We start from the raw sequence: 13,971 nt of genomic DNA, 5'->3' as shown, positions 1-13,971 counted from the left end.
ATGATTGGGGTTTTGGCATTAAAAGATCACTCTATTGCAAATATGAATGACATGGAAATAGTTTTTTTTAATTATAATAGCACATCCAATTTTAAATTATATTTAAAATGTGGAAGTTCACTGTAATTTAGTAGAAATTACTTTCCATCTTAAAGATAGTATAATTTCTTAGGGCAGCATACCCAGTAAAAATACTTGGAAGCTTGTTTTTGTTTTTGTCTTTAGTCTGTTTTTTTTTGTCTTAAAATTTTTTTTTAATTTAAATTTTATTTTATTTGGTCAATTTCAAACATTATTCCTGGGTTACAAAAATCATATTCTATTTGTCCCTTCCTCCACTCCCCCCACCCTCCCATAGCCAATGCGCAATTCCACTTGGTATTACATGAGCCCTTGATCAGGAAATAGGTTTTGAACTATGATACATGTATAACCAGTGGAATTGCCTGTCAGCTCTGGGAGGGGGAGCGAAGAGGGATAGGAAACATAAATTATGTAACCATGAAAAAATATTCTAAGTGAATAAATTAATTTTTAAAAATTTGACCTTAGATATTACATGTGTGATGGGGGTAGATCCCTTACCCTCTGTTTGTCTCAGTTTTTTCAACTATAAAATGAAGATAATAACAACACAAACCTCCCAGGGCTGTTCTGAGGGTCAAATGAGATCATATTTTATTTTATTTTTTCTTTATTTTATTCTAGTAATAAATTTACACATTAGTTTCCCAAGGTTACATGATTCATGTTGTCTCCCTCCCTCTTTCCTCCCCCCTCCCAGAGTTGTCAAGCACTTTCACTGGATTATACATGTATTATCACTCAAAACCTGCTTGCATATTATTCATTCTTGTAAGAGTAATCTTGTAAGACCAAAGCCCCGAATGAGATCATATTTTTAAAGTACCTAACACCTAGTAATTGCTTAATAAATGCTCTTTACTTTGTTTTAGGATCATAACGATCCCAGTACATAGCTGTGTACTCATGTGTACCTTTTTACTCTACAAACCAGCTCATTTTTTCTGCATCAGCCTTCAGATAAACCCTTAAGAAGCGAATCTTTCTGGTTTTGCTTTCACTTGAGTTGTGACTGTTTCCTCTTGTCAGTTACGATCCTCCCAGTGATCTCTAGGGCCCTTTGCCCATGGACACGTTCCAGGACTTCAGACTTGTATTTCTCTGAGACTAAGGGATTTTTTCACAGGAGATTTTGCTCCCCCACTTCCCTCTTAGTGCACCAACTCTCTTATGGGCAGGGCTCACCCTGAGAGATCTTGGATGGAAAAAGCTGCTCAGGGAATAGGCATCTCCCCACAGAAAGCAGTGGGGTTGGCAGAGGCTGACTTTTCTTCTTGGGATGTTGGAGATCTGATACTCAGTTTACAAAATAAAAGTTAGCAGCCGTGGCCTGAGGAAGAGAGGAGACATCAGCCCGTGAGCCCTACAGTCAGAAAGATAAGAGGCACTGTCCATCCTAAAAGGCAAAAAGTCTAACCAGCCTGCCCTCCACAGAGTAAGTACCCTTTCCTTTACCCCTGCATAGTGTGCTTTCCATTCCAGTAATAAGAATTTTAAACCCATGAAAAAGTAATCATAACCGACAGGAAGCAGAGCCAATTCAGCAAGAGGAAGCAAAGGCCAAGAGAAGCTAAAATGTATTCAGACAGATGCTGTTATGTAGGAGGAAAAGACTCCATTCCTTTGAGCAGAGTCATTAATATTTTGTTTTCTACATGTCCCAGATGCTCATAGTTTATGACATTTATTCCTAACTGTATTGACTTCTGCAAGCACTAGGAGATTCCTTTCCTCTCTTGTCTTGGTGTGTATGTTGCCCAAGCCTTTATATTTAGAGCCAAAAGACAACACGGCCATCCAATGCAGCTGAGGAAGTCGCCAGGTGTAACGACTTTTCGTGCCAATGGACCCAGGCTTCCAATGCCGAGAGAGTGGGACTGTCTCTGTGCATCGACTTTTCCACTTAAATCTCCTTCATGCACAAGTGTCTGTGCACAAAAACGCACAAAGACAATCGTCATCCTCGGTTACCGAGAGACTGCTACTAACTAATATTTAGCATCAAAGCATTAGCCAGTATACTGAGAAATACAAGAAAAATAGCATCTGGGTTCTCCAAGGAGCCATCCCAGATCCACTGCCCCAAGGGAAGACACGTGGCCTCTTAGATACAAAATTGACCTCACAGACAAGTGAACGTTCAGTTTTACCTCTTGGCCCTGATACGCACTGGCTATCTGACCTCTGGCAAAACATGCCATTTCTCTAGTGCACAGATTAGTACAATAGAAAGTGGAATGTGATGAGAGGAAAGAAGAACACCACCCCAGGCCCCCTAGAGGAATTTTAGTGGTAAGAGAGCATTTCCATTGGTGGAAAAGTGAAGACTTCAGGAAGAAGATAGTTCAACTGAGGTATGAAGAAAGAGAAGGATGCTAGTGGTCAGAGAGGAGGCTCTTGAATTTATCCAAGTGATATAACCATTAGAATGATACCTCACTTCTAGCTAGTCAGGCTTCCAGGAGCTGGGCTGTGTTCTAGAGCACTGAAGATATTGCAAGTAAGCCAAAATTCCTCTGAGCATTCATGGGAATGTCCCAGCATCCATGCATTGATTCTTTTTTAACCCTTACCTTCCATCTTTGAATCAACACTGTGTATTGTTTTCTAGGAAGAAAGCAGTAAGGGCTAGACAATGGGGGTTGCCCTGGGTCACACAACTAGGAAGTATCTGAAGCCAGATTTGACCCCAGGACCTCCCTTCACTGGGGCTGGCTCTCAATCTATGGGGCCACCTCTCTGCCACCATATTGACTCTTTAGAATGGGTCCTTTGATCGTCTCCTTAATTGGTCTTACAAATTCTTATTTTACAAACATATCTGAAAAATCTGAAATATTTTCCTTGTTCATAGCAGATTATTGTCCACAGATTAGAAAGGGGGAAGACATACACTAAAGACATCAAGGAGTGACATCCTAAATTGAGAAAGAAGATGGAAAATAAAACAAAAAAGCCAGACCAAGACTTTGAAAAGGCCAACCATTTGGCTATGAGAAAAACAGATGGAGGAGGAAACAGCTCCACACATCTCAATGATTCCTAAGGATGTGGCTATAATGATCACTGTATGGATTAGGCTGAATATAAATATAAATATAAATATAAATAGCTGAATATAAAATATGGAATTTATAACAATGACTCTGAATGACCAAGAAAACATCATATTTTATCCATTATCTTCTATTTTTAGAAAGCAGGGAAACAAGTACTCTTTTCTACTGTTTCAGGGCTTAAAATGGAGTTCAGTATAGGGGAGGCATTTAATCACCCTATGATGTCATTGGTCCTCTGAAAATAAAGGATGAAAACCAACAACATCGAAGAGCCACTTAATAAATGTTTACTAAATTAAAATGTAAAACTTTGATTTAAGAAACTTTTCATCACAGATATTAAATTTTTTTTTAAATTGGTAAAGATCCTCAGAATTAGTGACATCTTGCTGTTATCAGCTAACACCTTAGTTTTCAGTTAATACTTTATGAGAGATTAGTTGACATCCAGCTGGGAGCAATGACAGCACAGAAAATAGAATCATAAAATCTAAGACGATATTATTGTAAAGCACTTAATTTGGGAGGAACCTTAGAGATTTATTAGTTTAAGGTCTATGTAAGGCATGAATGTCATTTATAATTTCTGGACAACTTCAATTTCTACTCGAAGGCTTACAAGTGATGGAAGAGTCTGATTGGGGACTGAAGTAAGGGTAGATGCCTAATGGAAGATGAGGGAAGTCAAGTATAGGAAAGGAGAAATGGTAGGATAGGTGGGAAAGTCACATGCAGCTGTCCTTTACATTTTTCTCATGGGCTAACCCTGTCCTTTTATTCAGATGAGGTATCAATGATTCCTTCATAGGCCTTTACCCTCTTGTGTACTAGTCCTTGCCAAGGTTTTACTGTCTATAAGTGTTGACCTGCTCCTAAGTATGTTGACAGTAAGTTGAAATGGCTGTCAATATCAGCCGTTAATCATTGATCTCTTATCAAGACTTCTATCAAAGAAAGCTTGATGGTGGGAGGAACTGGTTTAATTATTAATATTGTGTTTTTTCCCTCAATTTCTCAAGTTTACGCAGGATGATATTGGCAACTCTTCAATATACGAGAGGTTTGATTATTCTTTAAGACTGTGACAGAAAAGAACTTCCTCCTATAAGTGGTAAGTGATTTCTTGTTACTTTGGAGGTATATACATACGTGTATGCCTAATGTGTGTAATCCCATTTTTACATACATACATATTTAATAATTAGTGAAGTTTTGTGAAAAGGACTAAAATATATGATTTCTACCCCCTTCTAAGTGCTATGTCTAGAGATTAATTTCCAATATTTGGAAAGAATATTGTATAGCAGATTTTAAGTGAAATCCTGCTACGATTTACTTTGTTGAACTTTGTTCCAAATCACTGCCTCTTTCTTTAGTTTTTTCTTTTTTTTAACTAAAAACCTTAGTCTTCTCACTTGTAAAATTAGGGAATTAAGTTAGAGGATCTCTATAGTTCCTTCTGATCAAACCTGAATTCTACATTCTAATCTCTATTCCAGCTCTAACGTTTTATGTGGTCAGTTCAAAGGTCTCGTCCTCCTTTATCATGTGATTCTACAATATACCTTAGTTGTACTGATTGGAAATATATTCAGCCATTTTTTAAAAATTATAGTAAGTGATTAATTAACTGGAATCTTTTTGGAATCAGGATTGAGTTTAATTTTTTTGATTTACTGAGTTTAATATCTGTTATTCATGGATTTATCAATACCTTTCAGGAAGCTTTTAAAATTTTCAACCAGTTGAAACAGCTCATCAAGTATCTCGCAATATATCACTTCCTTTTATTAATCCTGAATTCTCTTTAAAGTGCCAAAAGTGGGTGGCCCACTGTAGACTGAATGTACCTTTTATGATGTCAAAGGCTCTGAACATCTTTCCCTTTGGTGCAAAGGACAGGGTGTTGGACTGAGAAGTCAGGAGATACAGACTTTATTTAGTCCAAGCCTTGCCACTAATTTACTCAGGAGCCTTGTTGGACAAGACTCTAGCTTTTTGGGTCCATCCGTAATTTGATGGGAAGAGGTAAAAAATAGATTTTATCTAAAGCTTTTTCCATTTTTTTTAGTCTATGATCCACTTTGCTTCCACTTACTTTATCTAGTATTTGGGCTATGGTAAAGAAGGGAGCACAAAGTATTTTTGAGTGTATAGAGAGCAGGTCTCAAAACCAGGAAACTTGAGAGCAAGCATAGCCTCTGACACAAACTGGCCCTGTGAATTCAGGCGAGCTATGAACTTTGCAGTATTCTAAGCTATTCTCTCATATTACAAAGGTTTCAGAAAGACTTACGTTGTTAGAGGTAGTTTCTTCATCTTGTTTTTTTCTCACATGAGTGAAATCAGAACTTCATTTTCTAGCCCTATCCACGTTTAATGCAATAAAAAAAAATTGTTATAATAATGACTTAAACATTTTCTTATTGTGAATTTAATCATGGATAAACACATTTCTATTTTTTCAATCAATAAACATTCATTAAGCACTGGATTTGTGCCACTTTGGGGCAGGTGAGTAGTAGAGTGGATAGAGTTCTGGGCCTGGAGTTTGGAAAACTATTAGGGATAAAATTAGATTAGTTTTGGCATAAAGATTTTATAAGTTAAGTGGCAGGAGAGAATCTTGTCAAACTGTCTCAGGCCCAGTTTGGAGTTTTGGAGCCAAAGCTGCTGGAATTTTGAGGGTCTTGGGTATTGGAGTTTGTAATGGACTCTCTCTCTCTCTCTCTCTCTCTCTCTCTCTCTCTCTCTCTCTCTCTCTCTCTCTCTCTTCTCTCTCTGACTCTATGTCTCTCTGTCTCTGTCTCTCTCCTTCTGTCTCTCTCTGTCTGTCTCTGCCTCTCTCTCTCTCTCTCTCTCTCTTTCTCTTTCTCTCTCTCTCTCTCTCTCTCTCTTTTTTCCTCTGTCTCTGTCTCTCTCTCTCTGTCTGTCTCTGCCTCTCTCTCCCTCTCTCTCTTTCTCTCTCTGATCTGAGTTTGGTCCTAGAAGCAGCATTTTCCTGAGCTCCCTGGCAATTCCATGTGAAATCTTTAGGAATACCAGATGTTGAGTTTTGGAAGAAAGAGGTGACTGTGTAAGGAGGAAAAGGAAAGAAAAGACTTGCAAAGAGAGAGTAGACAGAAGAGTTTGCAAAGAGGGAATTTGACAAACACACCACAGAACTATAAGGACCATATTCTAGAGTGTAGGGAAGAGATAAGGATGGACACAGTGAGACAGTTGAGGTTTTTGGTTCCTGTCCCTGAGAGAACTTAGAGGGGTAACTTCCTGTGCCTTCTTCCTGTCTGAGCCAAGTGGGAGTTTGCCTACCTTCTCCCTGGGGAGCCGAAGCTCTTTATCCTGCTGTCCTTGTATCCTGTTGTTAAGATCCTACCAACTCTGTCTCCTAATTTTATCATCTAACCGTATTCCTGAGTCCTGATGGTGTGTCCTGACTGCTATGAAGAGAGACAACCGGCAAGCCAGTAACTGACTGTGGGAAAGGCCTGAAGCCATCTTGGGCCCAGGCCGAAGAGAGTTGGACTCATCAAGAGTTCAAAACTACTACTTTGAGAAACTATAAACTTATCCAAATGTTAATTAGAGGATAATTAGGTCAGATCGTTATATAATTTGGGGTTCATAGACGGAGAGTGTAGTAAATAGGCAGCTGAAGATAGGAAGACACCCTTTTGCAAGGCCTGTAGGGAAGGAGGGAGGAGTACCCAGAATTCATAGAATAGGGATTCCTTTGTTCCCAGTCTCCTGCCCTCCTACATTTGAATAATAATAAGCCCTATCTTTGATATTTCTAAACCTTGGTCTACGAGTCAGATAGCATTTGGGCCTAGACGGGCCTGCTGGCCCTACTCCCAATTAGATATATTGAGTAACCATCAAACCTCGATACATCATTTCTACAAACATACTATAGATATCACTCACAGATTTCAACTGTGGCTGGAGAGAGAATCCTGACAGAGAAGCAGCAAGAAGATCTTTTTTTTTCTCTGATCTCTGTAAAAAACAGAGTAAGGAAAAAGGGGGTTTGGCCTACCCAGGCCGGAAGCCATTCCTACTTCAACCAGATTCAACTTGGGCTTGAGCTGGCAGTACAACATTTACTGACAAACATCTTGAGATAGTATTTTAAAAACTATATACAATTTAAAATAAGAATTTTGGACATAGGTTTAGTTTAGATAGAAATTGGGTATAAGTTAGAATAAGAAGATGGCATAGGTTTGGGGAAACCCAAACAGAAGAGGTTCCTGTAAGGGGACTAAAAAGTGGGAATTGGGATTTAGTTAGAAACCTCCCTCCCTTAGTTTTTAGGGTTTCCTATTTTATCCTTTAATTTTAAACCTTTATAACCCTTATTAATTTAGGATTAAGTTTTTCATCTGTCTCCTAAATTATCCATTGCGTTGGCCTTCAAACTAGGCCCAACACTATTACATTGGCCCTTATTTAAAATAGTTGGCCATCAAAATACAACAAGAACAAAGAAGATACTGTGTCACAAAATTATCTTAACATCTTCCCGAGTTCAAATATGACCTCAGACACTTACCAGCTGTTTGACCCTGAGCAAGTCACTTAATTTTTGCCTTATTTGCCTTAATTTCCTCATCTGTAAAATGAGGTGGAGAATAAAATGGCAAAGCCCTCCAGTATCCTTGCCAAGTAAACCCCAGATGGGGACTCAAAGAGCTGGACATGACTGAAATGACTAAACAACAACATGTGTTAAATACTGTGCTAAGTCCAAGGCTTACAATAATGGAGATACAAAATGGACAACCACCCCAATTAAAAAAAAAATTTCAGAATTAAACAAAAAGAATTATAGAAGACAAAAACCAAATCATTTTTACTACCACCTTTTAAATTTAATATATATGCTTCTTTTTAACATTTTATTTTTTATTCTGTACCTTTTTATTTATTCTAAATACACAAAAAATTTCCTTATACAGAGAAGAAAAAAAAGATTATGTATGAAACTATGAATCTCCATTTCATACTACTTGCTTTTTTTTTTTAACCCTTACCTTCCATCTTGGCGTCAATACTGTGTATTGGCTCCAAGGCAGAAGAGTGGAAAGGGCTAGGCAATGGGAGTCAAGTGACTTGCCCAGGGTCACACAGCTGGGAAGTGTCTGAGGCCAGATTTGAACCTAGAACCTCCCGTCTCTAGGGCTGGCTCTCAATCCACTGAGCTACCCAGCTGCCCCCTACTACTTGCTTTTAAAAAATGTGTTATAATCAATCTATACCTTTAAAAATTGTCCTTGTCTGACAAGTACACCCATTTCAAACTACAAAGAATGGGAGAAAGAGGATATATATGAAAATGTCCACTTAGGTTACACATATATTTTTTTAAGCCTATGAATCAAAATGAATATAATTGCTCTATTTTTGCTTCCATTCTTTTCTCTGAAGTAAAAAAAAAATGCCTATAACCATGATTACTCACTAATTCTATCCCTCTTCCCAAATAGAAATTTTTTTCTTGTAATATGTGCTTATTATTATTATTAGAAAAACAAATCAACATGTTGTCATGTATGAGAATAAAAGTCTGATTCTATCCCTTAAACTTATCACTTCTCAGCCAAGAAATGAGAATTTTATTTCATTATTAGTGGTTTGAAACATAATCATAAATATTTTGCAAATTTCCTAGTTTTGCATAGTATCTTTATAAAAATTGACCATGTAATAGAGAACAAAAATCATAATCAAGTATAGAAATGTATAAAGATTAAATAAGTCCTTTAGTCACCCTCTTACAATTAAAATTATAGTTAATAAGTGGAAATAATTGATGAAAATCTGAACAATAGTGATGGTTGGGTGATTTGAAAGAAGAGAGATGTGGAGTCAGTATCAACAAGCCCTGGCAAATTATTGTGGTAGGGAAAATGGAAAGCAAAGTCAAATATAACTTGAAGATTGTGAACCCGGGTGCCTGGAAGAAGTAAGGAAATTTGGATGATTGGTAGATGATATAAATTGTTCTGTCTTAGACATTAAAGAAAAATTTCCCTGTTAGTGGTTCCTAGGGACCAATATATTTTATTTTGGGGTATTCTCTCCAAAAATTAATTATTTTCAACTAACAAGCATATTCTCTCCCTCTCACCTCGATTCCCTAATTCCATTAAAAACAGAATCCTTCAACAAATATGCATAATCAAGCAAAACAAATCCTCATATTGGTTATATTCAAAAGTATGTCGTATGTATCTTAAGATCATCTCATCTCTGTTAGTTGGGTGGCAGCTTGCTTCATCATCTTTACTCTGGAATTGTGGTTGGCCATTGTATTATATCAGGGTTCTTAGTAAAGTTGTTTATTTTTATAGCATTGTTGTTATTGTACAAATTGTTCTGGTTCTATTCATTTCAAACATCAATCCATATACATTTTCCCATTTTTCTGAATAACTCTTCCTATGTCACCTCTTACAGCACAATAGTATTCCACTACATTTTCAATAATTTTTCAATCAGTTATTCCACATTTGATAGGTACCCTCTCAATTTCCATAGATCTAGCCGGATTAATTTAATCTAATTAATAAGGCACTGAATAAGTAACTAACTTTAGTCAGTTGTCTTTTTTTATTATGGATTTATTAAATAATGACCCATCCTGCAATAAGCAATTAATATTTCTCCAAATCTTTTCTTTATCTTTCTTCTTCTCTTTACTTTGTCCTTTCCTTCATCCCTTCTTTTCTCTCCCTCTTTTTTTTCTACTCTCACTGCCTTTCCCCTCTTGTCTTTTTTTCTCCTTCCTTTTCTTTCTCCTTTTTCTTCTTTCCGTCCTTCCTTCTTTCTTCCTCCAATAGAAGAAGCCAGAGATGAAGGATACAAGCTAACAGGGATATCATTCCCTAGGCCTGGAGTATAAGAACCTTAGCAAACAAAAGGCCCTAGCTTTGAAAAGGGACTTTGGGGAAGAAGATTATTTGAATATTCATACACTTAAAAAAAGCTTTATAAAATGAATTTTATTGTTCAACAGGGTTCTTAAGTTAAAATATAAAACTCATTCACATTTTAAATTCTCTCCAGAAGGGCAAAAAAAAAAAGCAAAGGCTTCTTTTCCAAGTAAAATATTCCTCCCTCTTTCAACAAAAAGATAAACAAATAACAACATATTCCAGTAAAACTATAGTACCAAAGGAAATATTTTATACTGTATTTTCTTTTTCTCTTGGAAAACTCTTACAGTCTGTCTCACAGTCAAGTGTCCACTGCATGCTTCTTATGTGTATGAGAATTTCACATAATTGAAAGTTTTGCTTTTATACACTAGTCTTTTAATTGCCTGCTTAAATATAAAATTTGCCTTTGGGAGTTGAAGCATGCAATGAAAAACGTGTGGCTGATATTTAAAACATTCTTAAAATTCTTATATACAATTTGATGCATCCATGATGTTTGTTTGATTATACTCCAATGCTATGGAGAGGTTGTCCAGGCTGAGAAGAACAAAGAGAAGGCAGGAGGGAGGGTGATAAAAATGTTTAGACTTCATTTAGTTCTTTAAAAGAATCCAGGCCTTAAACAATACCCCTTCCTCTACTATCTTCCCCACATTTCTTACATAATTTAGGTGAGCCAGCTTGGTGATGTAGTAATTAGAATGTTGGACCTGGAGTTAGGAAGACTGGAGTTCAAATCCAGCCTTAGGTACCTGCAGTCTCTTAAGCTCTGTCTGACTCATATTCTTCAGTTGTAAAATGAAGATAGTTATATCACCTACCTGAATTGTGGTGAAGATAATATTAAAAAATATTAGTAAAGCATCTCAGAAACTTTGAAGTGCTATGTAAATGTTTTCTTACTTTCTTTTAAAAGATTTTCCCCCCAATGAACAAAAATCTATTTTTTTTCTCCTACCTCATACCCTTTCTCTATTAGAGGGGAACCCTCCCCCCAAAAAAACTCATAACAAATATAAATGGCCCAGAAAGCAAATTCCCAAATAGCCAATCTGTTTTCAAATCTAGTCATTCCTACCTTTCCCTTATTTCATGTATTTATCCCTTTCTCTCTACCCATACAGCAGCCTTCATGGTATAGACTCTTATCATCTCAATTCTGGACTATATCAGTATCCTGATGGATTTCCCTACCTCAAGTCTTTCCCATCTCTTGTCTTTCCTTCACTTAACAGTCAAAGCAATTTTGCTAAAGTGCAACTCCAACCATGCCACTGCACTCCAACTCCAACCATGCCACTGTACCCCAATGCCAATCATGCCACTGCACCGCAACTCCAACCATGCCACTGCACCCCAATGCCAACCATGCCACTGTACCCCAACTCCAACCATGCCACTGCACCCCAATTCCAATCACGCCACTGCACCCCAACTCCAACCATGCCACTGCACCCCAATGCCAACCATGCCACTGTACCCAAACTCTAACCATGCCACTGCACCCAATGCCAACCATATCAATGCACCCCAATGCCAACCATGCCACTGCACCCCAACTCCAACCATGCCACTGCATCCCAATGCCAACCATATCAATGCACCCCAATGCCAACCATGCCACTGTACCCCAACTCCAACCATGCCACTGCATCCCAATGCCAACCATATCAATGCACCCCAATGCCAACCATGCCACTGTACCCCAACTCCAACCATGCCACTGCACCCCAATTCAACCATGCCACTGCACCCCAATGCCAACCATATCAATGCACCCCAACTCCAACCATGCCACTGCACCCCAATGCCAATCATGCCACTGCATCACAACTCCAACCATGCCACTGTACCCCAATGCCAACCATGCCACTGTACCCCAACTCCAACCATGCCACTGCATCCCAATGCCAACCATATCAATTCACCCCAATGTCAACCATGCCACTGTACCCCAATGCCAACCATGCCACTGCACCCCAATGCCAACCATGCCACTGCACCCCAACGCTAACACACACTCATTAAACTCCAGTGATTCCCTGTAACCTCCAGAGTCAAATACAAACTCCTCTTGCATTTAAAGTCCTTCTCACCTATCTCCTTTCTCCTTTTTCAGTCTTCTTATACTTTCCTTTCCTCCCTCCATGTACTCTACAATTCAGCTGTTTTGCTTTTTTGCTGTTTCTAGCTTCCATCAAGACTCAGCTCAAATTTCACCTTCAGTAGGAGGTGTGTCCTGGTCCTTCCCACTGCGAGTTCCTTTCTTTCTGCAATTACTGTGCAGGAAAGAGAGTCTGATGACTTTGAGCCATTCTGCCTCACTTAAATCCAATTTATGAGCAAGTCAAGACATTGCCCTGACCCCAACATCATGATGTCATCGATCCTCTTTGAAAACAATGGAGGAACAACAAAAACCTTCTAGTTGTGTGTGTGTGTGTGTGTGTGTGTGTGTGTGTGTGTGTGTGATGTATAATTATTTGCAAATTGTCTCCGGTAGGAGAATGTGAGCTCCTTGAGGTCAGGCACCATGTTTGAGCCAGCTTAGCTCAGTGACTTGGTATGTAGCAAACACTTAAGTCAGAGGAGAGATTTGATCTCAGATCATCTTGAACCTGAGGCTGTGTGTATAACATATCGGTACAATACGGTAGGGAGAGTACCTGGAGTCAAAGTATCTAGCTTCAAATCTCATCCATATATACTTACTTTATATACGTAGGCTGGACACTTGAGTTCCTTGGGCCTCAGTTTCCTCATCTGTAAAGTGAGGGAGTCTGATTATGTGTCCTCTGAGTCTTTCCATTTCTAGACTGATTCTCCATGTTTTATTGTCTCTCATATTTTAACTATTTGAAAACATTGAGGTTGCTTTTGTGACTAATAAAATGCACATTCATTTTAAAGCCTTACTGAATTCAAAGTTCAAATCTAGCCTCAGATACTTATTATCTGTATGATTCTGGGTAAGTCACTCAACCTCTCTTTGCCTTCATGTACTTAACTGTAAAATGGGAGGAATAACAGCACCTACCTCAAAGTGTATCAAATGAGATAATATTAAAAGAGTGCGTGGTGCTCGGCACATAGTGGGTACTAAATAATTTTAATTCCTTCCCTACCCTTCTTCCCCCTTCAGAGTAGCTCTCTATATGTAGTCAAATAGCACAACGGCTACCATGTGAGAATAGGAAACCTATTTCTGTCTCATCAAGTTTGGAATGTGAAGTCTAATGCTATCTTTTTTCCTTTATTAGGACAACCAGACAGATAGCCATGAAGGAAGGTGGAAAAGATGAAGATGATCTTAAATCAATGAAGACAGGGAAAAAGAAATTGGTCAGTAGCTGCTCATCTTTGTTTAATGAAGTTATTTCTGTTACTTTCACACAAAGGAGGATGAGGTATTAGACCATGACTAATGAGAGGAAGGAAGTTTTCCCCGAGTTAACCATTTGTTCTTGTTCTTGTTATCCAGACATTCTAGCCTTCTTGTGGCCCCTTTTGGGGTTTTCTTGCTAGAGACTCTGGAGTGGTTTTCCATTTCCTTCTCCAGCTCATTTGACAGGGAAGAAATTGAGGGAAGCAGGCTTAAGTGACCTGCCCATGGGATCACACAGAGAGGAAAGATCTGAGGTCACATTTGAACTCAGGTCTTCCTGACTCCAGATCCAGTGCTCTGTGCATTATGGCTCCACCTTGCTGCCTTAGGTGAATTATCCCTATGCCAGGCTGCCTCCAAATAAATAAATGAAGGCTAGCTATTCTCTTTACTTTCAAACATGAATCATTCCTTTAGTTTAAAACCTGGAGTCAGAAATGCCCAAATTCAAATACCAGGTATTAAGTAGTTTAAATATTCCCTCAGATTTGTTCCAACT

At 38.3% G+C, this 13,971-nt stretch overlaps 1 protein-coding gene across 2 annotated transcripts in view; it reads left to right on the top strand.

Annotated features, from left to right (window-relative positions):
- SLC2A9 (solute carrier family 2 member 9) overlaps positions 1-13,971 on the top strand; it is a 382,090-nt gene that overhangs the window by 26,859 nt on the left and 341,260 nt on the right. The window contains exons 1-3 of one of the 2 annotated variants that reach the window (XM_007496737.3): positions 979-1,519; positions 4,163-4,254; positions 13,348-13,429. In XM_007496737.3, coding sequence (XP_007496799.1) covers positions 13,367-13,429 — 63 coding nt within the window. In that variant the 5' untranslated portion in view covers positions 979-1,519; positions 4,163-4,254; positions 13,348-13,366. Of the gene's footprint in view, positions 1-978; positions 1,520-4,162; positions 4,255-13,347; positions 13,430-13,971 lie in introns of those variants that run through there. The other variant, XM_056802424.1, reaches the window with a different exon arrangement.

Source organism: Monodelphis domestica, chromosome 6, assembly GCF_027887165.1.
Source record: "Monodelphis domestica isolate mMonDom1 chromosome 6, mMonDom1.pri, whole genome shotgun sequence".
In the NCBI taxonomy this organism is placed as follows: domain Eukaryota; kingdom Metazoa; phylum Chordata; class Mammalia; order Didelphimorphia; family Didelphidae; genus Monodelphis; species Monodelphis domestica.
This window is presented reverse-complemented; position numbering and strand designations above follow the sequence as displayed.